Source organism: Aythya marila, assembly GCF_965140915.1.
Source record: "Aythya marila genome assembly, chromosome: 13".
Classification (NCBI taxonomy): Eukaryota; Metazoa; Chordata; class Aves; order Anseriformes; family Anatidae; genus Aythya; species Aythya marila.
The window spans coordinates 15606227-15630920 of NC_139054.1; the positions used below are offsets into that span (position 1 = coordinate 15606227).

Here is a 24694-nt window from a genome sequence, read left to right on the forward strand (position 1 = left end):
ATACACCGGGTCTCACCCTGACCCAAACTTGCCCGCAGCCCATTTTCAGAGCGGATGCTCAAATCCCTGTTGAGCCCAGCACCTCCATCACCCTAAAATTTCAAGGTAAAAAAAGGTTACAGTGTTAAAAAGTCCCTTTTTCTCCTTTTTTTTTTTCATTTTTTTCATTTATTTTTTTTTTCAGTGTGGGGCAGCATTATGTTCAGGGTCTGATCGTCAGGTGGAGTAGAAATTCCACCATCCACCCTTACAAAACTCAACGTCCATAAACTCCCAGATAAAGAGGGTCGGAAGCTCTGTCGCAGACAGATTTTTTAAGCCGCTTCCAAAAACTTTTAGGAAACGGGCAGAGACTGCAGCGTCGCTGCCCACTACCATTTCTTCTCGTCTTTACAGAAATCCGGGCTTCCCAGCAAAGAGACGGATTCTGTCCTCGGGGCTTTGCAGGACGGGGAGGGGGACGAAGCAGGGCTCCCACCCTCCGCACCTGGGGACGGGAACGGGGGTCCGGGGGGGGGCAGAGGGGGGAGGCGGGGAGCGAGGGCGGGCCGGGGCCGGCCGGGGGAAGGCGCTCGGCGCATCCCCGGCCATAAAACGGCGGGGCCAGGGCTGGGAGTGCAGAGCGGAGCACGGCACGGAACGGCACGGCACCGGGCACGGCACGGCACGGCACGGCACGGCACGGCACGGCACGGCACGGCACGGCACGGCACGGCACGGCACGGCACAGCACCGGGCTCGCAGCTGCCCAGCACCCAGCGGAGGTAACGGGGGCGGCGGGGAAGCAGGATCGGTATCCGCGTTTTATTATTTTTTTTTAATTATTTTTTATTTGTTATTATTATTTTTTTCCGGGCCCTCCCATCCCGTCCTCTCTCCCTGCCGGGGGTGTTTTGTGCCCCCTCCCTCCTTCCCTGCCGCAGCCCCCAGCCGTGACAAAGGGCTCCTCGGTCCCGGCCCTGCTCCAGCCGCAGCGGGTGCACGGCCCCTGAAAAGAAGACCGAGGGCTAAAGATGGATTTAGGGTGCTGGGAGCCAGGAGAACCTCGCTGATCCCTGTCCCGTCCTTGCAGGCTCTCCCCTGCCCGAGCTGCTCCTCGCTCAGAGCTGATTTCCACCCAAAATCGCCCTGCTACGAGCTACAAGGAGATGCTCGGCCACGAAATGCAGCCCCAGCTCTCCCTGCCCAAAAGTGCCCGTGGAGTTTTGTCCGTGCCCTCCAATTTCCCTGCAGTTTGCTTTCGGGTTCCCTTTATGCTGCTCCCCCGAAGCCGCGTGGCAGGACATGGGGATGGTGCAAGGCTCGCCGCTGATTTTTGGCTGGGGGACCCATCCCTGCAGGGAGCACTGACCCCAGAGCTGCACCAGCATCGTGCAGGGCAGAGCTTCAGGGCAGCCCTGAGATCCCGCAGGGATCCCCCTTCCCTCCGTGGCCCCAGATCCCTGGCACAGTGCATGGGCTGACTCGGGACCCATCTGCTGAGCCGGGTTTATGTAAGCGCTGATCTGTGGTGGCCGGAGATGTCAAAGGACCAGCTCGCCTTTGGGAAACGCACGAGGCTCTGCCAGCAGCCCAGCGTTTGCCTTCCCCCAGAGGACATCCCAGCCTCGCTCCCCTGCTCCTCAAAAGCACTCGATGGAGAGCCGAGGCTGAGCACCGGGGGAGAGGAAGGGTGTCCTCAGACCTTCCCTTTGCGTGGCGTGGAAAAAAGGTGGTGTTAGACAGTGCTGCTTATCCCGAGGGCTGGGGATCAGAGATGAGAGCTGATTTCCAGGCTCCCAGGGGGACAGGGGCCGGATCCTGCACTGCTCATTGATAGAGCAGGGGCGTTGAGCTGGCTCAGGACCCGCTGGCGAGCTTAACGCGGGCGCACGGATGTTTTCTCTCGCAGGTGGGAAGGCAGCGGTAGCTCACGATGGCCCTGGCGGACAACGCGGGCTGTGCCAAACCCAGCGAGGACTTCCCTTTCCCCGAGATCATTGAACTCAACGTGGGCGGACAAGTCTACATCACCCGCCACCCCACCTTGGTCAGCGTGCCGGGCTCGCTGCTCTGGGAGATGTTCACACAGAAAAACGTCCACTCCTTGGCCCGCGACAGCAAGGGACGGTTCTTTGTGGATCGGGACGGATTCCTCTTCCGCTACATCCTGGATTACATGAGGGACCAGCAGCTGGTGCTGCCCGACCACTTCCCCGAGCGGAGCCGCCTGCAGCGGGAGGCCGAATACTTCATGCTGCCGGAGCTGGTGAAGATGCTGGCCCCTAAGCTCAGCAAGCAGAACTCGCTGGGAGACGACCCGTGCCAAAGCGACCCCGAGGAGCTCTCCCCCAGCGCCGACGCTGCACGCAGCCTGGCCCCCGCCAGCTCCACGCTCCCCAGTGCCACGGCCGGTGGCCCCGGGGCCACAGTCATCACCGGCACGGGTGCTGCCGGCCCCGATGCCCGCAGGGCTGGGTTCATCACCATCGGGTACCGGGGCTCCTACACGCTGGGCAGGGACAGCCAGACGGATGCCAAGTTCCGCCGGGTGGCGCGGATCATGGTCTGTGGCAAGACGGCGCTGGCCAAGGAGGTTTTTGGGGATACCTTGAACGACAGCAGGGACCCGGACAGGCCCCCGGAGAGGTACAGCTCCAGGTACTACCTCAAATTCAACTTCCTGGAGCAAGCCTTTGACAAACTGGCTGATGCTGGCTTCCACATGGTGGCTTGCAACTCCACGGGCACCTGTGCCTTCGCCCACGACCAGACAGATGACAGGATCTGGACCTCTTACACCGAATATGTTTTCTATCGTGAGTGACACCAAAAATAAACACCCACCAAACACCAACTCTCCCTTTCCTCCCCCGTTGCCTTTAGAAGGTAGACGTCCGACCCCCGAATCCCAGCGTCCCCCCTCTGCCTCCTTTTTGAGTTCATTCTTGGGTTTTTCCCCCTTCCTTCCTCCACATCGAACCCGTTCGGCTCCTCGTAGCGGCTGCTGACCACCAAAACCTCCTTCCCTCTCTCCGACTTCTGCAGTAGCTCCCAGCCCTCCCCGGATGCGTGGACTTGGACAGTGCTGCGTGCGCGGTTTTTTTGGGGTGGGAAGGGGGGGGGGGGACACGCCGAACTGTGCCGGATGAGCTCGTGATAGATGCTGAACTCGGCTCCCTGCACCATGCAGGGATGCGCTGCAGACGAACCAAGGAGCTCAAGTGTTGGTTTAAGGACACGGAGAAAGGTGGGGAGTGGAGGGGAGGGGGGGGCGAAGCCTCACAGCATGGATATATTGCCGTTAGCCCCTGTAAGCAGCTTAGCCTTTAGACTGTCAGTGCTGGGGAGGGTTAGAGGAAGGCGCACCCTGTGCCGGCAGTTCTGGTCCGAAGCGTCGCTGCTGCCCTGGGATGCCTCGGGGACTTTTTTTTTTTTGGGGGGGTGGGTAGGGGCTGAGAGATGCTCTGTTCATGCCTACGTGGAGGGAGGTGGGCAGGCGGGGGGAAGGCTTTTTACTGTAGGGTGTCAAATGCTTGCACATCCCTCGAGCTCCTCGGAGGGCTGCCCAAAAAACAACCACCTTCGCCTCTCCTGCGGCGCGGGCTGCGGAGGGATGGGGTGGGAGCACACCAGGGGCACCCACTGGGCTCAGCTGCAGCTGTGGCTTCGTGGGCTGAAGGGAATCTTTGCCCAGCATTAAAATCGTTGCCCCTTTGGACAACATCTCGGAAGGTCTCTCCGCTCGCAGCTCTCCACGGCCTGCCTGGGCTGGCTGCTGCTTTGCCATGCCTGGGCGATGTGTAATAAAGGAACAAAACTGACTTGCCTCCGCGTGCGTCTGCGACGCAGGTCTCGTGCTGTGTGCCCTCAGAGGCATTGCTTGAGTTGGCCTCACCCCTCTCTGCCCCTTTCTTCCTCCTCTTTGAGCCCTCTCTCCCATCCCTGCTGGACCACACTGCCCATCCCTGCAGGGATGCTGCTGCAAGTGGCCAAGTCCCAAATCCTCCCCCGACATCCCCAGCTGCTGCCTGTGCCTGCTGGTCCCTTGCCGAGGCTCTCAGCATCCCTGCCCCGTTCCTCCATCCCCTTCTCAAGCAGCCCCACGTGAAGCTCAGAGCCGGGGAGCCTCAGCATCGCCCCACAGGCTGGGGACCAGCCACAGAGGTATTTTTTGGGGGGTTTGGCTGGGAGGACGGCTTGCAGCTGGTCTCGGAGGAGGTGGGAGGGCTGACATCCTCCAGCACACGGGGACAGCCAAAACTTTGCAGCGAGGCAGTCCCTCTGCCCTGATGAAGCGGAAGGTGAAAAAATGGTATTTTTGTGAGGGCCTGTTCCTCATTGCAACAGCATTTTGAAGAGGAAACGACAACCAAAAGAGGAAAGGGAACTTGAGCTCTTCAGAGAGGGTGAAGGGTGGAATGAAATCCTTCTACATAAAGGCAGGGGGGGAGCACTCTGTGTTTTGTTTGTTTATAAGTAAGGATTTTTTAGCAATTAGCAGTGACTGGGAAAAAAAGAAATTGCTGCCTTGTGAGAAACACTAGTGTTGTGATATTTGCTTTTTTCCCCCTGGAACTGGACCCAAAAATTGATCTCACAGGATGAAGTGTGTTGTTTTGTGTTTTTTTTTTTTTTTTTTTTTTTTTCCTGAGGGCGAGACCGTAAATGGCAAAGTCAGCGTTGAGGCAGTGTTCGTCTGCTCAACTCGATAACCCGAGTGAAACACGAGCAGAGCACAAAGGTTTAGTTTTGAATCACTTGAGAGTCTGCCCGCCTTCATGAAAACTGGTGCTTTGTGTAAAAATGCTGTCGCTGAGATCGAAGTCTGTAGCGGAAGGCTGCTCTGGCAAATATGGGGTTGTTTCTTCTTCTTCCTTCCTTTTTTTTTTTTTTTTTTTAATATATTTGGGTATATCCAATAATAGAAAAAGTGTGCTTTTGCTGCTGCCAGATCTGGTTAATTTGTTCCTTAGGAGAGGATTTGCAGAGAAATGGTGCACGGCAGGTCTGGGGTTTGCAGAGGAGCCAGCTGCCCCAGCACAGTGCCAGGTGGCTTTGGTGGCACCTGCAGGGATGGGTTGGCTTTTAGGACAGCATAAGAAGCCCACAGCCTCCCAAGGTGGCCTCAGTGCAGGATCAGGTCCCTCGTGGAGAAATTTGGACTACGCTGGGCGAGAGCATCCTCTCTGGGAAGGCGCCTGGCCTCGCCGCAAAGCCTCCCTGGCTGCTGAGCTCACCAGAAAGCCAGGGCTCTGCTTTCAAAGCAGGGGCTGAGCTTTCAAAGCCTGCTTTCCCTCTGAGGGATAATGTAACTCACCCTTTCATTTAGAGGTCCCCAGAAAAAACGTCCATCCTAAAATAAGACCCCTCATTCAAACGAGACAGAGCAGGAACCCTGGCTGGGGCTGCACTCTCCGGCAAGCACCCTGCCCACAAATTGCTGGTTGCCGCTCGCCTGGCGTCTCATTCCAGACAAAAAAAAAACACAGGATCTGAGCATTCTTCCCTGTAAAACAGAAGTCAAATCCCATCTGTCTCTTCCACCACCCCGAGAGAACATCTGAAAACATTTTGTCCCCTCTCTGAGGGAACCCTTCGGTGCCAGAAATGCCAGGTTATCCCAGGAGCTGAGCTCTTCCCACCTGGCCAGGAGGCAATATGGGTGGAGAGGAGCAATGCTGGGGGCTGGAACGAGGACTAGCAGGTCCCTGTAGGGTCCTTGCTTCAAGAGAGGGCAGAAGGTTAGAGAGGCTAGAGGTCAGACACAGAAACTCCATGCACAGCCTCAAAATCCCATCCTGGGGGAGGCACGAGACTGCTCTGTGTGCTGGAAGATAGAGAGGGACCTGGTTGCAGTAGCTGGAGGCTGAAACCAACCTCTTCTAGTGTGAATTAAGTAAAAATAATATATATATATATTATATATTGCATATATTCATATATATATGTAATATATATGTGGCCTTTAGCAGCATGGGTATTCACCACCAAGACAAGCTACTGGAGAGAGGGCGATCCCCCACCTGCATGTGGAAAATGCAGCCTGCATGCTTCCCTGCAGGAAGGGGTTTAATGAAACAAGTTTTTGGAGGGACCACCAGGCAAGGCAATGTCTGTGTGTGCTGGAAGTCGTGAGATGCTTTGGGACGGGTGAGCAGGTCTGGCAGCTGACAGGGAGCTGCAGAAGCATTTTGCCAAGTGGGGCTTGTTCAGCCTGTGCTGGCAGCTCGTCCTGAGCTGAAGCAGGTTAGGTTTTGTGACACGCAGGTGGTTTTCTTGCAAGGCTCTTGCAGTTAAAAATATCGTTTTGCATAGTTCTAGGTGGCGGGTGGCTGGGAGTTATCACCCCAGCTCCCCTGGGAGAGCTGTACAGCATCTGACTGAGAGATGTGCTTGCGAACAGGCTACATCAGATTTCATCTAAATCGTATTTGAGTCTACAGCACCACCCCTGCACGCCAGCTGTGTGCCCCCTCTCCCTCCTCACCCTTTTCCAGGCTAGAGACACTGCTGCAGGGTCTGCTGTGCCAACACCACCCTTAACCTAACCCCAAGGGCCCCGACAGCCCAGGGCAGCAGGATAAACTTGCCATCAGAAATTGATTTTTGATCAATTTTCAATCATCTCTTGCAATTCTAATCAGGGGCACAAACTGCCTGGTTGGTGGTACCAGAGGGGCAGTACAAGCCCAACCTTCCAGCATTGATTTAGGAGCTCTCGCAATGTCTGATCGGGGCTGGCAGGCAGGAATGATGAGATCCTTCTGATTGCTGGCACTTGGCCTCGCCATGGTCCTCTCCCACCATCAGTCAGAGCTCAGGGATGAGGAGCACGTTGCGTCTTCCTTCTCCAACCTGAGGTCCTTGGCACGTTCTCCCAAGTTGATGCCACCCACATGGGATGCCTGATGAGAGGAACCATATCAAAGCCACCACGGGCAGAGGAGAGAGGTTGGCACAGCCCATCCAGGCCAACACAGCTCGTCCTGGTGCCCTCCCAGAGAGCCTGGTGGTGAATGCTCCAAAGCCCACCCCAGGGACCATGGCTGGGAAGAGCAGCTCCCTACCACAGATGCCCAGATGGCTTTAGCTTAATTTCTTAACGACAAAAGTCTGAGTGATCTCACACAGCATACTCCTTCCCTTTCCTTTAAGCAGCGTGGGCCAGTTGGACTCCAACCTGGCAATGTTTCAAGTCTTAGGAGCCTACCAGCCTGAGAAAAATAGGTTTGGGTATGTAGCAGACTTTTCAATTCCTCTTCTCCTACCCAGATCGTAAGCTCAACCCTTAAGCAGCAAAACCATGCAAGAAAACAGACTTTATGGGCTCCCTGCCCTCCACGAGCTCCATGGACAAGCAGCCTGCTGAGCCCATGCAGGAGCTGGGGAGCAAGCAGAGTTGGGTTGTCCCCATGGAGGCAGAGGAGGTCCTGAGCAGAGCTGAAACACCAAGGATGCTCAGGTGCTCAAGGCTTTTGCTTTGAGCCACAGAGGTGGCTCCGAGGACCCCCACTGGGGCTGTGGGGACTGGTACCTGGGAGAAAAGCTGGTACCCCTGAGCCCTACGTGGGCATGAGACGAGAGGTGGTCTTCAGAGGAAGAAGAGGTGGGCAGAGGGGGCAAGGTCAGTGCAGTGAGGCTACCCACTGCTCTCCAGGTGGGAGGGCAGACTTCACCCATCCGATCTGGGTGATAGAGCAGAAAATCCTCCGATGGCTGGAGTGTCCTGGTCCAGACTTGAACCTGTTCTTACGAGCTCAAATCTCAGCAGTTTCCTACCCCTGGACAACTGATCGGCTTCTTCTCACTATGAGCTCCGTCCAGCTGCCTTTGATCAAGCAGTTAGGGCTGCAGAGCTGCGAGCTGAGTGTTTCATACGTGCCTGGATTCCCTCACAACTGCAAAGCAATGCACGACTGAAACAAGATACGAGCTTTGAGCTTAGCTCAGGGGCGGTTTGGAGGCTCTCGAGCATTCGTTGCCTCTCTGCCTGAGGTGGCAGCTTGCCTGCACCCACTTTTCCTTCATCCCAGAAGAGTTTGCCCCAGATCAGAGCTCAAACAGCCCTCAGGATCCGAGGGTGGGGGGCAATCCCTTGAGCTCAGCAAGGCACCTGAGCCAAGGGGACACTCTGAGGCAGGTAGCAGTCTAGCAGACATCAGCTCGATGTGTTGTTAGCAGAAGATAACCAGGCAGGGACCTGCAAAAGAGATGTGTGGTCCATAAAACCAAAAATTCTGACCTGCTCTGGGGCCAGGACAGGCAAGGGGTGGCGTAGCTGATGCCAGAAGGGCTGTGACCGGCTGCTCCATGGCCGAAGCCCCTCTGGCTTTGCTTGGAGCCGCAGTTTTATTAGGCTCTCAGCTTTCGCCTTTGTTTGGTTTTCAGTTCCGAGCTTTTTACTGTGACAAGGAAGGCTCAGAACTCAAAACCAAACAAAGGCATAAGAGTTTAAGGCTCAAAGGCCAAAAAAAGTAAATAAAGGAAACTTAAAAAAAAAAAATGTCCGGTTTTGTGTTTCAGGGTTGGCCAGACAGACAGTGTTTATCAGTACCAGATTAGCAGATACTTGCAGCCAGAGGAGCTGATGGTTTTCATTACCCCTCAGCACCCAAAGGGACATGGTCTGGTGAAAAAGGCCATGGTTCCTCACTCATCCATGGGGCACGTGGCAGAGGGAACAGCATTGGGGGCAAGGAGCCTCTTTGCATGTCCCTGTGCCACCAGGCTCCATCCCTGGCTCCCTTGGGCTGGCTCCATGCTAGAAGAGCCCCCAGTCCCTGCCAGATAAATAGGAACTCCCCCGTGTTACAGTGCTTTACCCCAGCTGGGGATCACTTCCTCAGAGCTGAGGCTTTCAACCAAAAATAAAGAGCAACGCTCTCAATCCTTCCCTTCTGCAGCAGAGCAGCAGATTACAGCTCATTTAGTGAAGTCCATGCAATGACACCCTATTATTCCCATTACACCTGGGTCTTCTGGTTAATATACTGTTTTAATCAACTCAAGGGATTAAATGCTGTGAAGGTATTTGGCTACAAAGTGCAGGGGTGGTGGGGACAGGGACATGGAGCTGGTTGGAGGGAGAAGGAATGGGGGTGAGGGGGAAGCAGGGACGGGGTTTCCCCCCATGTTTCTGCTTCAGTAGGTAGAGCCTGTGGTTAAGGGAGAAAAAAATAAGAGAGAAATCAACAGGAAACTGTTTCGCAACCCTCCTGCCCCCAGCTCTGCTCCCTGCTCCTGCAGCCACCGCTTCCCGTGCGATCCAACAGCTCCGGCGCTTCGCCCATTGGGGAGCCACCCCAACTTTTGTAGCTTTTCTTTTATTTTCCGTGGAACTTGCATTATTATTATTATTATTTTTAATTTCTGCACAACACAGCTGCCTTTCCAGCTTCTTGCTTGTGTGAGTGGAAACGTCTCATTTTGCCTCTGTTCGCTCTGATGGAGGGACTCCAAGTGCAGAGCAAGCGAGGGTGCGGCCACCATTTCCCGATGGGCGTTCCCAAAATATCATTGTTCTTTGCATGCCGGGAGAGGATTTAACACAAAGCCCCAGAGGAACAGAAATCAGCAAGAGGCCATGCTGCAGCCTTTTAACTCTCATTTCACCCCAGGGAACCCAAGCCCCCGAGCCCCAGCTTGGAAAGGTTCCCAGTCTTCTAGAAGTCACACGAGTGAAACGGGCCAGGAAAGTGCTTCTCGGCACGCCAGAAAGCTGAACGTGTACCAAGCACATCGGGGCTGTGATAAACGTTTGCTGCCTTGCGTCAAACACCTCCGGGCTCATTGAACCAGGATCTCCGGAGTTGTTCTCCAAGCGCTCCCCCCGTCCTCCCCCCAGGTTTTAATGCTGTTGCTAACTCCACATTCCATCACATCGTGCTTTTGCAGGCTCCAGAAGGGAAAGATTTTTCCATGTGATGGGATATCTGTGTGTTTGCCAGGAGCGGTGAGCTCTTGGCACCCGGGAGCCTTGCCGTAGGCAGTTCTCCTCCCTCTCTCTGCAGGAGCTGAGGCCATCCATCCGTCAGTGTCATGAACACGAAGGACAGGCTGCCCCAGCTCGTATCAGGCAGAGGCTTGGCAGGAGTCAGGAAACGTTCCTTGTTCTCACATTCACTAGAAGTCACCCCAGTCAGATGGTGATGGATACTCCTGGGGAGCTCCATCTTCCCTTCCCTTCCCTTCCCTTCCCTTCCCTTCCCTTCCCTTCCCTTCCCTTCCCTTCCCTTCCCTTCCCTTCCCTTCCCTTCCCTTCCCTTCCCTTCCCTTCCCTTCCCTTCCCTTCCCTTCCCTTCCCTTCCCTTCCCTTCCCTTCCCTTCCCTTCCCTTCCCTTCCCTTCTTCAAACCCACCCACCTTTCTATTCCACAAACTTTGCTTTTCTTTCTGTAGTTAATCATTAAAAACCCTTCCGAAAACAGTATTTCCCCCAGATTAACCATTTACACTGAAGTTATTCCCCAGGACTTCCTACCCCCCAGGGCTATGCAGGACAAAGGGACTAGAGTGCCCGGGGTGCCACAGCCAGGTGGGAGGGAGCACTTCAGCACCAAAAAAAAAGTAAGATTTTAGGTACAAGCCACCAAGAAGGGACTGCAGGGTCACTAGAGGAGGGGTGTTGACGTGAACCATGGCCAAGGAGCCTTCCCTGTGTGCACCTGCAGCTCCAGGCTGGCGGTGGTCACCGCGACCCACCAGCGATAAGATCAGCAGCTCTGTGTACTCTCAGAAAATTAGCAAGATCTTGAATTAGAAAAAAAAAAAAAAAAAAAAAAAAAAAAAAAAAAAACACAACATCAGAGGGGGGCTAAGACCAGCTGTGGTATAACACGTGCAGGTCCTGCGGTGCCAAAGCATGGAAGTCCACAGCTGGCTGTGCCTTTGGTTGTCCTTTGATGGTGCAGCAGGGATGTGGGCAGTGCAGGAGGAGGAGGAGCCTGTCTGGAGGGACACTTGGTGTCCAACGCAGCAGCTTTCAGCATGTTTGAGGTGTAGGCATCTCCACAAGGACTCCAGCAGGAGCCCCCAGAGACACGTGGGCTGTAGGGGTGAGGTAAAACACTGGTGGGTGAGTGGTGCCCATCAGATGCTTTGGGCTTCTGATGAACCATCAACTGGACCTGGGCTGCACTGCCTGGACAGAGGGGTTTAGGAGTCAGCAGTAGGGTCAGCAACCAACCGTCCTCCTGCAGAGAGGAATTTTGGGTGGAAATCTCCCCTTCCCAGGGCCTCTCTTTCTCAGTGTACCTTTTAATGAAGTCCTGAGAGAGGTAGATCAGCCATGAGCATGCCACACGTTGGCCACGAAGAGATGGAAGGGATCCTGGTATGGGTGACAGACCCGGTGTGGGCAGGACAGCCAGCCTGGAGCTGTGGTCCCCTTGCAGATGCCCCCATGAGGTCCCCATGCCCCTCAGGAGGCTGGGGATATTGTTTGGGGTGTACCTGAGGCTCCCCCCTGTGCTCAGCACCTCCACGATGAGCACCAGGTTACCACACAGGCTGCAGCTCCCACCTAGCGCCCTACAAAATGGTTATGGTTATATAGTTATGTGTATGGTTATAACAGTTATGGGCCAGGGAAGGCACAGCAGAACAGAGGCACGGTGTCAGAAGGGGGGCAATAAACAAACAAACACACCAGGCTCCAAACCAAAAGAGGGAAGCTCTCCCATGGGAGGCCTGATTGCACAGAATAAAATAACGCGGTGCTGGGGTGACCTGTCTGCAAGGGTTCCCTGCCTAATAATAATAGATGGTCCTTCTGGTAGCCAAACAGGTCGGGAAATTCGAGTTAATGACCCGATTGATGCCTTTGTCTGCAGCTGAAGGAGACAAGGCAGCGTGCAGGACCGCGGAGCTTCATGCCTGTGGGTGCTGTGTCGAACAGCGAGGTCTCCTCATCCAGCCCAAGCACCCGCAGCAGGCAATTACTCACTCCTGAAGCCATTGCTCGAAAGGCCAGGCCATTAGCAATTAATCACAGCACGGAGCCTCCAGGCTGGACTTTCCTCCCTGCTTGGCAGCCCACCAGTTTTGTCCTTAGGTCTGTGCCGCTGGGACAAGCCCGGCCGCAGCCACCAAGGGTGTCTTTTTTCAGGGGGCTTTCTCAGAAGTGGGTGAATGGATGATCAGGGACTCGGGTGGGACCTCCTTGAGCAGGGCACCAGCTCCTGGGGCCCCGTGGAGGTCCAGAAACCAGCCCAGCTCCATCACCACGCTGCTGCACACGTGGTCGGAGGGTCCCATCCTGCACCCAGCATCCCCTCACTGCAGACACAGGCACTCCAGCCAAAATCCACGTCCATAAGTGACCTCCAGCAGCCTCCTGCGGGGGTGCCCCAACCATTAATTGCAGGTATAGGAAAACTTTTGTTGGGGGGAGGATTTTATTCATTCGCAGTTGCTTGTGCTCCATGGCTGGAAGAGCTCGGCACCACCTGCAGATCAGCCCCTTTTTGCGCCCCCTTTGCGTCATTTTTCCCAGCCCAAAGCCCTCCCCACGGGGGGAGGACGGCGGCCTGGATCCCAGCCCAGCTCCGCATCTGCACAAACAGGACGAGGTTTGACAGGGCTCAGCCGTTCCCTAAAATAACATCCCTACCCTGTGTTTTAACCTTTCGCAAAACACAGCCCCGGCCGTTTCCAGACAGCAAGGGAGGAATTGCAGGCTCGGGTCATTTTCCATGGCTCGGGGGAGTTTTGTTTTCTCCAGGGCTGCCTGAGAAAGCTGCTCGTCTGGGGGCTGTCAGCGTTGGCTCAGCTTGTGGCGATCTGCAGCCCCGGGGTCAGCGGGGAAACCATTCCTGGCTTGAGTTTTGGGGGCCCAACCCTGCTGCAGGGTGAGGGTGGAGGCGTTTTAGGGCATCCCAGACAGAACTGGCCTTGGGGAGCACTCATTGGAAACACAGTGCGGAGCTGGGGGCAGGGTAAAGGGAAAAAATAATCCAGAATAAGTGGTTTTAGACTCAAGACAGAGCCAGGAGCTCGGATCTCTGTGAGCCTGGTGTTGGTGCTTGTGGTTTTGAGCTGAGTGTGTGCTGGCAGGTCCAGATTGCTCCAAAGCAGCCCAAGCCTCAAGGCGTGGGCATCGATGGGCTCCATCCACTGTGCCAGATGCGTGCCAGGATCTAGGTGCTGGGGTTTGGTTCCAGGTTATATGCAACAGTATCTGTAACTTGTGTGTCCTCATGGGTCTCCTGATCTGGTTTTGTTGTGAGGAGAGCAGAAGCACCCCTGGTTTCCTCCATGCACCTTGCCAGCCCTGGTACCAAGGGGTTTCTTACCATGCAGCCTGTGAGGTCCACCGCATGCAGGTAGCCCACCAGCATGCAGACAGCCAACCAATATTACACCAGCAGCAAAGCAGAACTGAATTTACTCATTAAACACCAAATTGCACAAAGAGGGGGGTCGATTTTCCCAGGGTGAGCTGGCAGAGCCCCTGCACCCCCCTCCTCACTGTGCTCATCAGCCTCCTGAGCATCCCGGGATGGAACCTGCTAAGCTCAGGAGCACACACAGCAAATGGCTGGGTAAAATACAAAATACAAAATAACAAATAGCTAAATTAATTAATTAATTAAAAAAAACAACGCCCAAGCTGATAACACCAGCCCACAAGCATCACACTTTGCAGTCGCAGTCGCACAAACGCCCTCCGCCCACTCCCCATCGCTCGCTGCCCTTTGGAGGTTTCCTGCCTGAAATGGTCCCCGCTAGGCTTGGCTGCAGCTCATACAGGAACTACACCCTCATCTTCTAAGCGAGGTTTTGCAGCTGAGAAATGTCATCTAGATGAACTCAGATGACAGCAGATGCACAGCTGGCTCGTTGCTCCCGGAGCAGCTCGCTGCCGGCACAGCACGATGCACGTACAGCGTGGGGCACCCCAAAAGCAAGGGGATGGGAGCTCACTGAAGAAGTTTAGAAGTTGTCCTGCACACCTGAGTGCAAAATGGGGCAAAAGTGAGCAAATAAAGCTGAGAAAAGGCCTGTGCTCTGGGTTGGTGGGACGATGCATGCCAGGTTGCGACATATTTGCAGCATCCTCGGTGGAGGGAGAGGTGGGTGTGTTGCTCTCAGCCTAGTGCTGGGACTGCAGTGCCCTGCCTGCCTTGGGCTGCTGAGCTAAGAAAGATGTTGAGGAGCTGGAGGAAGTCCAGAGGAGAAGTACGAGTGATAAAATGAGGTTTAGTAACCATAGCTTATTAGGAAATGCTGGAGGAACGGGGTTTGTTTAGTCTAGAAAGGAGAAGATGTGAAAGCAGTTCATCATCAGGCAGCATTTAATTATAAGATGGACGCTAATCAGTTTTAATGCAGGGTCACGGGAGAAAGGCCGAGAATAGAAACACTGAGGTCACTACAGAGGAGCGGCTGGGCATCACTAAGCATTTTCTGTCCACTGCAGCAGTGACGGGCAGCACCAGAGAGGCAGGTCCCTGGGGAGGGCACACGTCTCCTTTTTGGGGACAAACATCCAGCAGAGGTGATCCCCTAGGATCCCACTTCCAGGAGCATGGAAAGGGAAAGAGAATCCATCCATCCACTCCCTCTTCTCAGCAGCCCCATGCTGATGGGTGGGCACGGGAATCAGACCACCTTGGAGCCCCACGAGGAGCAGACGCTGTGCTCTCGTTTCCGTCCCAGCCTTATCTCTCATCTTTCTGTTTTACATCACCTTCCTTTCCCCGGCTCTGCCAGCACCTCCCTGCACACCCCCATGCTGCTGCTGCCTAGGAGGTCTTCTCCTTAAACCCATCTCCACCCACGGCCCTATCTGAGCTGGCATCTCCTTGGCTGCCTGCAGAGGTGGGGGAAACGCGCAGATTTAGGCACCCTTATCTTTTTTCCTGGCCATCCCACCAGGATATTCATACCAGGCTGGCTTTTCCCTGCACACAGGGCAATGCCTGCCCTCACCTACCTGCATAGCCAGCAAGGAACCATCATCCAGCTGTGCTTCACCATTTATACCATTTTACATCTCATCTGAAACAAAATCCAGTGGGTTTTGTTGGTTTTTTTTTGTTTGTTTGTTTGTTTGTTTTCTTCTGAAGACTAGAGTCAAATAAAATTTAAAAAAAAATATATCGAGCCATTATTTAAATAATCGGAAGCTGGGAGCTCAGTGACACCGATTTAAAGGGATTTAGCTCCAACCTCAAAGCCTGGCGGGGCTGCAATTTTCTGATTAATTCTCCCATAAACAATGGGAGGGGAGGGGGGAAACCTTGCTCCTGTTCCTGCTAAAGCTTGGGTTCAGGATCACCAGTGCTCTGGTTGCTCAGGGTGCCTCCCCTGGGCTATGGGGTCGGTGTTAGGACCCCATATACCAGAAGCCCTCAGTACAGGGCATGGGGTTAACAAATTTTCTGCACCAGGTAATACTTGATGATGGGAGCAGATCTGGGAAATACTGCTTGTGCTTAAGGAACCATAGAAAATATTTTAAAATTACTGATAGAGCTGTAGAAGGGGGGTGGCTTTTCCCCCACCACCTGCCCCTTCTCTGTCCCCGGTGGGTCCCCTGCCCATCCCCACCAGGCTGCACCACCCTCGTCAAATTACTGCTCCTGTCTCAGAACATGGACTCAGCCCTGGCCAGATCCAGTAATCACATCAGATCTGAAGGATGTTAAGGGAAAACCGAAAAGCTTTCTAATAATGAACAAGCCCAGGGGGATTAAGTGCCCTGGCCCATCTAGCGATGATACGTGGGCAGGCCGAAAATGCAAACTATTACATTAGGGAGCAAGACCGGGAGAGGATTTATCAGCCTGGCTCCGTGTCCTGCTTCTGGCAATGCCTGGCAGAGATGTTTCAGCCCAAGGTGGAAGAAACCCCAGGACACAGCTATCTGGTCTGTGCTTGCCTGCTCAGGAGGATTCCCCCGAACCTCGGTGTGTGGCGATGCCCCAAACCCCTGAGCATCGTGGGTTCTGTCTCTTATCACTTCCAACCTTATTTTTTGGAAGGGGGTATTTCTTAAAGGGGGGTTTCCATTAAAAGCCCTGTGTTTTTATGATCGTAGCAAAGCTTCCATCGGCTTTCTCTTTCCTTTTTCTTCTTGACTCCCCTGTCGCACCCCCCTCATTGTAAAAACCTTCATGCCTTTCATGAAGGGCTTTGGGCAGACATTAATCTTTTCTGTCTGTCCCTAGGGGAAGTGGCCAGCACCAAAATGAGAGCCCAAGTCTATTTCCTAAGGTTTTCATTTTATATTTTCTGTGGTTTCTCATCCCCCTGCCCAACACAGCCTGCTGTCTGTGCTGAGCAAGCATTTCTTCGTCTGCCCAGCGCAGCACCAGGGTCTTGCCTTATTTTCCTTTCCCCTCCTGAATCTCTAAGGCTGATTTAAAACCCACCAAGGTGCATGAAAAGCTCAAGCGATGCCTTCTCACACACATTGCTTTTTACTGCTCAGCGTCTCAATTAACCTGCCGGCAGGCTCTTCATTAGCGTGCCTTCGTTAAGTCCCCGTGCAGCTTCCCTGGCCTCGGCCAGCTGATATTATTCTCTGTTCTCTGCAAAATTTTTCCACTTGACTGTTCACCCTTTCTCCTGCATCGTTAATAAAAGATTTTCATCCCAAGATGGACTCTTAGGGATGTCCTATTATTATATTATTTATATGTTGAGAATGAACTCTTGATTCCATTTCTTCTTTTCTCCATCTTAATAAGCTTTTAATACACTGTGGAAGCTAGACAATCCCCCTTTGGCTATTGAGTTTCCTTAAAAGCCTCTTTGATGGCCTTTATCAAAAAACACTCAGGAAAATGTATTAACTGTTCTCCATTATCCACTATTTTGTTGACTTAACATAAGACGAATATTTTTTCCCCCTGCATATTAGGAGCACGCAGGCAGTTTTTAATTCTGCCTTTAATTATCGTTGTGATTTGCCTGCTATGTACCAAGGTAGTTACAATTCCTAAATGGAGCCTTGCAAACACGCTCAGGTGAGCCATGTATTGCTGAAAAAATGCAGGTTTGGGGTTAATTAAGACTAGTTGCGAATACATCAAAAATACAAGAAACAGTGATGAAAGGATTTTTTGTCATGCGAAAAACACGTTTCCTTCTGCAGCTTTAAATGAAGAATTTTATTCCCCTCTTTTCAAATAATATATCAAGATTAAGTGTAATTTTAACCTGCCTCTCCACATTTTATTAACTTGTTTCTAGGGAATATTGCTTTTCAGTAGCAACCAGCTAAAACCAGAGAGAGAGAAATGTTTTGTTTCAGCTCACTATTCTTCTGAAAGGAAACCAAATGAATTAACAATCCATCTGGGGCTCTTTCATAGGCATCGCCCTCCTGCCCAGCAAGCACAAAATTCCTACAGCTTTTTAGGGATGAAAATCAGCGGCTGTCCTCCAGGGCTCCCTCCTAAGGAGGGATTTCAGTGAGAAAGCACCAAAGTGTCCCAGGGGGCTGGGCTGGGAGCAGGTTCACCTGCTCAGAGATCTTCCTCGTCGCAGGGCAGTAGCCCATTACCTTGTCCCTGTTCCTACTGAACAACTTTGGAAAACATTTTTCATGCGATGGGTGCTCTCCCTTTCCCTATATATCTCCCCCAGGGGTGTGCTTGTATGAAGAAAGGTCACCAGAAAGTCATCATGGTGTAGTATAAAACCATCCCCACACCTTCTCCTTTTCTTCTAGGTCCTGTTGTGCGAGGCCAGCTCTCCAGGCAGCTCTCCAGGCACAGCAGCCTCCCAGGTAAGGGCACCCCAAGTGATGCTCCAGGGCAAGGCTGGGAGGGGGTGAGGGTGAAGGTGGGCGTTTGGGTCTGTCTGGGCAAGGAGATGTCCTGAGGGGCTCAAGGAGCTGAGATTCAGTGCTGAGGTTCCTTGTGCTGCTCCTGATGGCCAGGTGAGGCAGTGCTTGGTCTGCAGGAAGAGGTGAAGGGACTGTGGTGTGTGTCAGCCAAACTGGTTTGGGTACCAAGAATTGGGCTGAGTAAACACGTTTCAAAGGGGACTTTGAAATCCTCACAGATCCTAGGAATTAATCTCTTTGAATGGTGGTCAGAGCTGGGTTAGCAGGAGAGGATGCAGGAGGGAGAGGTAACCACCTCTCATCCCTTTAGTACATGAGCAGGGACACTCAGGAGGATGTTCCAGTGAGCAGCTGTGTACGTGGGGATGCTGAGCAGTGGGCTGATCGGAATGACACTGCACCTCACTTGAAAACACAGCCTCCCCCTTGCCTTGCTCAGCTCGTGCTTGCCTCCTGGCACTCTGCAGGGAGACCTTATTCTGCACATTCCTTGGCTTTGGGGAAAGGCTGTAGTCCAGAACCACAGTCATTGCCCAAAGGATTTATGCTCCTAAAAGGAAATGGAAAGGGGAACGTTTCAGATATAACATGGAGGAGAGGCTCCCCAGGGTGGGATTAGACTCTGGCAGATTTTCCAATGAGTAATGTCAAACTTTCTGGGTAGGAAGAGGCACAAAGAGCGAGAGAAGGGTGAAGCAGGAAGAGACCTTTGCAGGATGCAGACTTTGTCTCCCGGAGGGGGCAGGGTGGTTTTGGCTCTCTGCAAACGGCTTCATCTCTCTATGGCTCACTTTTGGAAAGAGACAATGATGCTTCTGCTGCCCACTCTGGCTGGAAGTGGGTTTGAACTTAGGGGCTGGATCTCTGGCTTAAGGGATGGGGGGCTCAGCTGGAATCAAGAGCCTACATGCTGCATTTATGTGTACTGGGACAGCCTTTAGCTGATGTAATGGATGGAGCTGCAGTTATTTTGGCAGACCTCATTTCCCCAGACTGACACTAAAAGAGAAGGGAAAGCCAGGAAATCTGGTGTAAAACTCCAGGAGGAAGAGGCTCACCAGGAGCGAGTTGCTGTTTTGGCTGACCCCAACGTCTTCGCACATCTGGACAGAGGTTCTCCAAAATAAGACAAGAACTTCTGGAAGGCAGAGAAAGAGAAAAAGCCATCTCCCCGTTTCTTCTTGCCCAGAAGCTGAGACTCCACTTGGAAGGCAGAACCCATGCCACACGGTCAAGGCATCTGCTGGAGTGGGCGACCCAGATCCACGTCCCCTGCTCTGTGTGGGCTCCTCCCTTTGGGGTTGAGCAGAACATTTGGTTTGGCATGAATAAAAGATTCCAGTTTGCTATTTCCCCCAGTATATTAAGAGTTGCAGTCACCTTTCCTTTCGCCCTCCTTACGCTGATATCCCTAGCTTGGCCAGCACTGAGCAGTCTCCTGGTCCTGGCTGGGATCTCCCAGTGACACCATTAATTTGTGGAATTTCTGCTTGGCAAAATAAATAAATAAATAAATAAATAAATAAATAAATAAATAAATAAATAAATAAATAAATAAATAGGAAGCGAGCACAGTCACATCTGTATGGAAACTGCCAATGGGTCTGCTTTCCAGAAGGTGACTCCTGGAAAATACATAGAAAAGCAAATTCCTGTGTAAAGAAAGACAGCTGGAGGCATTTGTGTGCAGCAGACACTGCCAAGGAGCCGTCGCTGGGAACAGCACGTGCACGTGCATGGCCCTGATGGAAACGACCTTCCCAGCCTTTCCTCGGTGCCTCCGTACGAGCAGTGCCTTGGTGCTCTTGAAGGGCCCTTCCACTTTGCTCACAGGGTCTGTGGCCAGGAGCGAGAGGGTTTTCCATGAGCTGGTGAGATGTAGCCCAGAGAACAAGGAGCACCATGGTGGGGAGATGTCCTCCATGCAAAAGGTGGTGTCAGCCAAAGCAGGGGGACTCCTGCTTTATCTGCTGGAGACGTTTGCCTCCTTGTGGAAGGGGGTTGGCAGAGGACCAGCCAAAATTGTATTTCTTTAATAAGCACATCCTCATGATTCAGCCCTGGCAGAGGGACAAGCCAGGCTCTGGCTGACCCCAGGGGAGAGTTCATTGCCTGGCGTCCTTCCCCATCCCCTCTCCTCTCCCATTCTGCTTTGCCCATCGCCAGAGAAAGATTTAACCCAGCCCCAGGAGCACCAGCCCCTTGCTGCGTCCTGAGCATGGGATGCAGAAAGCAGCACGTGAATTACGATGACTTTAACTAGCATTTTATGGTTTCAGGCCCATCGCTTCCAATCAAGCCACAAACTGATTGTGATATACAGCCTGCCTGTCTGTTGCACATAAGGCATTGATTAAAGAGCAAGCTGAGCTAATTGGTGCTGAAGTCATTGCTGTTAACACACGCAATCCCTCGTGTGCCTGTTGCACTCTGCAGCACAACTCCCAAGACACCATGCTGCACGGCGTCATGATGAGGTTGGGTTTTTCTTCCATCGGGAGATCCTAGATCAGTCCTGAGCCTGCTTCCATGTCTCTGCTTGCCCATCAGGGTGTTATTGCTGCTCACTTCTCCCCGTGGTCACTGGGTGAAATCCTGGGTGCTGCAAATGGGGCAACTCTCTCAGCAGAAATTCCTCATCCCAGGCCCTTCTGTATTGACTGCATGTAAAAATAAATAAATTAATTAATTAAATAATTAATATGTACCTGTGAAGAAGAAAGAAGACATGGAATTTTCTACCTCATCTTTGCCTCCAAGCAATTAAGACAAATTAGAAAGGTCCCCCCAGCTGTGCAAAACATCTGCAAGGAGAAGCACTCACCCCCCAGCTGGCCGGCACGCCGCCGTCTCTCCTCCTCCTTCCAATCCTATTAGTATTAGAGAGAGATAGAGCTATAACAGGAAAAGCCACCTCTTAGCAGTGCTGCTGACAGCTTGCCTTTTAAATCTTTAATAAGAACTGGCTTGCACGGCTGCTCTCATCTGCTGCGTGACAGCGCGGGGAAGCCAAAACCCAGTGGCCTGGCTCCTGCTGGATCTGCTGGAGGCTGCTGGGGAGCATCACTCATTAAAATGCATTGAGGGGTCCTCAGCCTTTTCCATCAGAAAGCCTCTCCTCTCTATCTATATTGCCAGGACTTGCATTCAAGACTGTGTTTCCCAGCCCCACGTGGAGGTGGTGGGTGCTTTTCCCCGTGCCCTACAATCCAGGGCACCTGTAACCACAGGGCAGAGGGGACAGACCTGCCAGCAAAGGACATAATCCATCGTGATGGCTCTGCCCAACCCACACAGCTCCCAAAAGCGTTTGCAAGAGCCCCTTGGCCTTGAATTTGGCTCAGGCTTCCTCCTCCAGATCTCCATTTAGGACTGCGGACAGAACGATGAAAAGGGTGCAAAAATAGCTGCCCCGGGACATGAATTAGACCCTGTCATGGGCTCACTGACAGATGGTGACCACAGAGACTTTTCCAGAGTCTCTGGGTGAAAATTATTGTGATGGGGAGTAGAAGGCCATGTTTGCAGCTCAGGAAATTGTCAGGAATTGACTCTCGGAAGCCACAATTAACGAGTGGCAATAGGCAGGGGGTGTGCTGGGATTCTGCTGCCCTCTCCTGGATGCAGCATCTTATTCTGCCCCGTGAGCTGATGGCCATGGTGCATGGAGGTTGGTCATGGCCCATGACATCCTGGCTTCTGGCAACCACAAGCCATGGAAAGCTGCTCACCTTCTGCGGTGGTCTTCATCTGGTTATCAGCCGCTTTCAGGAGACCCTCGGCACATAGGTCTGGGAGAGCTGAGACCCCTGCCGTGAAGATGAGCAGCAGCTTGAAGCCTGAAAATTGAGTTAGCAAGAGCATCGGTGGGGACCTTCTAGACTCTTCTAGACCCAGCCTGTTTTTCCATCATCCTATATAGGTTTGTAGAGTAAAAAGGGGAACAACAAGAATGAGAGTGCGTGGTGGACCGTGCACAGATGTGTCCCGATCTGACCTCACACCAGCAGTGCACACCACAGCCTCTGCACATGTACACCGGCAGCCCAGAGATGCCAATCCCAAAGGCTTAGGGTGGGGATTTCTAGCAGATGTGCCCCGCAGAAGCTTGTCCTGCAAAGACACAGCCACTGTCACGGCACAGCAGGGTCAGCACGCGGAAACGAAGCAGCCTGGGCTTACTGCAGTGCAGGTCAGCGTTTGATCCATCTCTGAGGCTGGGTCCTGGAGAGGAAAATCCCTTGTGTGGGCCAGGAACTACAGCTAGATCCAAAGCTACAGCTGTGCTATACAGTGAGCCAGAGCACCAGTCTTAGTCTGGGATAAACACTCCTGTATTTTGCTAATTCACCACAAATGAAGAAGTAACTTGGAAGCCACTGATATAAAGGGCTAGGATAAAGTCAGAAAAAGAGCCTTGAGTAAGGAGGGAGAATGGCACAGTGGGAGATGTTAGAGGAGCTGCTCCAAGCTGAGCTGTCACCATCAGGAGGGGGCTGGGAGGCACTGGGGAGGACTGCAGCAGATGCTGTGCCCCCATCACCCAGCGAGGTGCTCTGGGAGGTGCCCCAGATGCTGGTGACAGCCAGGTGTGGAGCAAGGCCACCACTCACGATCCTTACCCCCCGCTTTCATGCTCTCAGTGCATCACTTGCCTGCTAAGAGTTTCTTCCCTTGGTCATGATTTTTTTTAGGTAGTTCCTGGCTTAGCCTGCCTGTTCCTGAGCCTTCAGAAATAGAGCAGAGCCCTAAAAAACACATGTCTTCCTCGGAGCCCATCCTGGACCTCAAGACAGATGCAGCAGAAGCCCTTCCAGGTGAGAACCATGCTGGGTCGATGTGCTGGGTGCCTGCACCTAAACACACGGCTCACCCAGGTGGAGCTGCACCCAGCAGCAGGCACTTGATCGGGGCATGCACGTGTGTTCACACCAAGCTTTCAACCACCCTGAACCTGAGCTGCTCTGCTTTAGCTCCTGTGACCATAACCTTTATCGCTGGAGGGTATATTCTAGGCCAGGCAGGGTGAGGTCTCCACTCCAAAGCATCAAACCTAGGCAGGATCAGCCCTCCGAGCCACCCCCCTGCCCAGACGAACCTGCACCACTCTGCTAGAGAGCAGCACCCATCTGGTGGGAGTTCCCAACAGGAGACACGAAGATGCAGGTCCCAGCGAGAGGACCTGCTGCTCCACCAGGTCCTCCCATCTTTTGTTTGCTCGTTTAGAGGGAGGGAAGCAGACACCCAGCTGGTGGCCATTCACTTCTGGGGCCTCTAACCACGTAAGTTTTGCTATGGTGTTTTATAGCCCATCACCAGGAGAGCCTAAGAACCCCTTTTCTCACCCAAATATCAACTCTAGACAATTTCTGTGCTTCGATTGCATAATCTACCTCCTCTACAACCATTTCAGAGCCATGAGAGCAGGCAGTCCCCTGCTGTCCCACCTGGGGACACATGCCATGACAATTTTCCATGGCTGAGGACAAATTCCGCCCAGACCCAATGTGACAACCCACACCGTGCCAGCCACCTGAAGATACTTTGGAGAAACTCCATCTTGCTGGGGTTCCTCATGCAGCAGCTGGTGACAATTTGCTCCGGGTAGACATTCCCCAGACTGGGGAATTTTCCCTTGGAAAACCCTCCCAGCCTCTTGCAGCCTGGGCAGCTCAGCACAAGGAGGGCTGCTCCTGGCAGGCACCTCTTGCAAAGCATTCGCCATGCACAATATTAGCAATTAATTCCTGCCAAGAAATAAGGAAAGCTGTTTTTGCTTCGTGCAGCACGCAAACCCCGAGCCCAGATGTTATGCTGATGTGGAGCTGCAGCAGCGCGAGACGTGAGGGCCCGGCTCCACCACGGCACTGGGATTTGACCTCTGGTGCCTGAATTTGCTTTGCCAAAATACAACGTGTTACCAGCCATGTTCCCACCGTAAAGCACTCAAAAAGCACAATCGAGCAAAGCAATCCTGCAAGTCTTGGTCTGATAAAGCTGCTGACCTCTGGCTTCCCATTGCAGGCATCTCGCAGGCCCTGCTACACAGCTCCTCCAGCAGGCTGTGGGCACACACCATGCTCAGAAAAGATCACCCCAGGGCCTGGGGCATCCCAGCATCAGGGGAAAGCAAAACTTCTGCCTTCCAACAGGGATGGGGTGACACTTTTGGGGCCCCAGTTGCTGCTGCTTCTCCCCAACCCTAGGGGTGGCCGAGGAGGACCAGTGGTGTTACCATTTGGGTGAAAGTCATCATTTAGGGTAAGGATGTCCTGGGTGTCTGGGCTGCACAGACCCCCCTGAGCAGCAAATGTCCTCCGTAACAAACAGCAGAGCTAGCACCCCTCACAAACACCACCACCACCAACAACAAAAAAAAAGGTGTGTTTGGGAAACGAAAACGTTTTCAGAGGGTTGGGTCGGAATTGCAGTACTGGCTGTGAGCATGTCTCCATCATTTACACGCTCCCCGAGCTCTCTTTGTCACCGAGGGGCCTGGAGGAGTGGGGGGACGGAGCTCCTGCCCACCACGGGGTGCCTACATGGCAAAAAAGAAACAAACCTGAAATCCCCAAGCCCCGAACCCACCTACCCTCCTCCTGGCAGCAGAGGACAACCTGACAGATAGGGAAAAAAATCTATCGTTTTGAGATCAAAAATCTGGATTAGCGTTTCAAGGCTGCAGGATCGGATTGTTTCAGACATTTTTAGAACATGCAAAGCAAAAGCAGAGCTGGTGCTGACAAACATATTTATATATATGTATTGCTCCACAGGGGATAGAAGGGGCGTTTGCTTTCAGCATGGAAGTCGAAAAACGAATGTCTGTCTGTCTGTCTGTCCTGGTGCTGGCACCCTGGTCCCGCGGGGGTTGCTATAGCAGTTAATCCATGCACAATGTCACCAGGGCTGCGGA

The 24694-nt window shown here is 53.1% G+C and overlaps 1 protein-coding gene across 2 annotated transcripts in view; it reads left to right on the plus strand.

The window, feature by feature from the left end:
- The first annotated feature begins 625 nt into the window (after nucleotides 1–625).
- Nucleotides 626–24694, plus strand: part of LOC309883091 (BTB/POZ domain-containing protein KCTD12-like) — a 28437-nt gene continuing 4368 nt past the window's right edge. Inside the window, exons 1-5 of one of the 2 annotated variants that reach the window (XM_082770817.1) lie at nucleotides 626–653; nucleotides 689–764; nucleotides 1892–2798; nucleotides 17662–17718; nucleotides 22473–22595. In XM_082770817.1, the coding sequence (XP_082626943.1) occupies nucleotides 1916–2798; nucleotides 17662–17718; nucleotides 22473–22595 (1063 nt within the window). In that variant the 5' untranslated portion in view covers nucleotides 626–653; nucleotides 689–764; nucleotides 1892–1915. The other variant, XM_082770816.1, reaches the window with a different exon arrangement.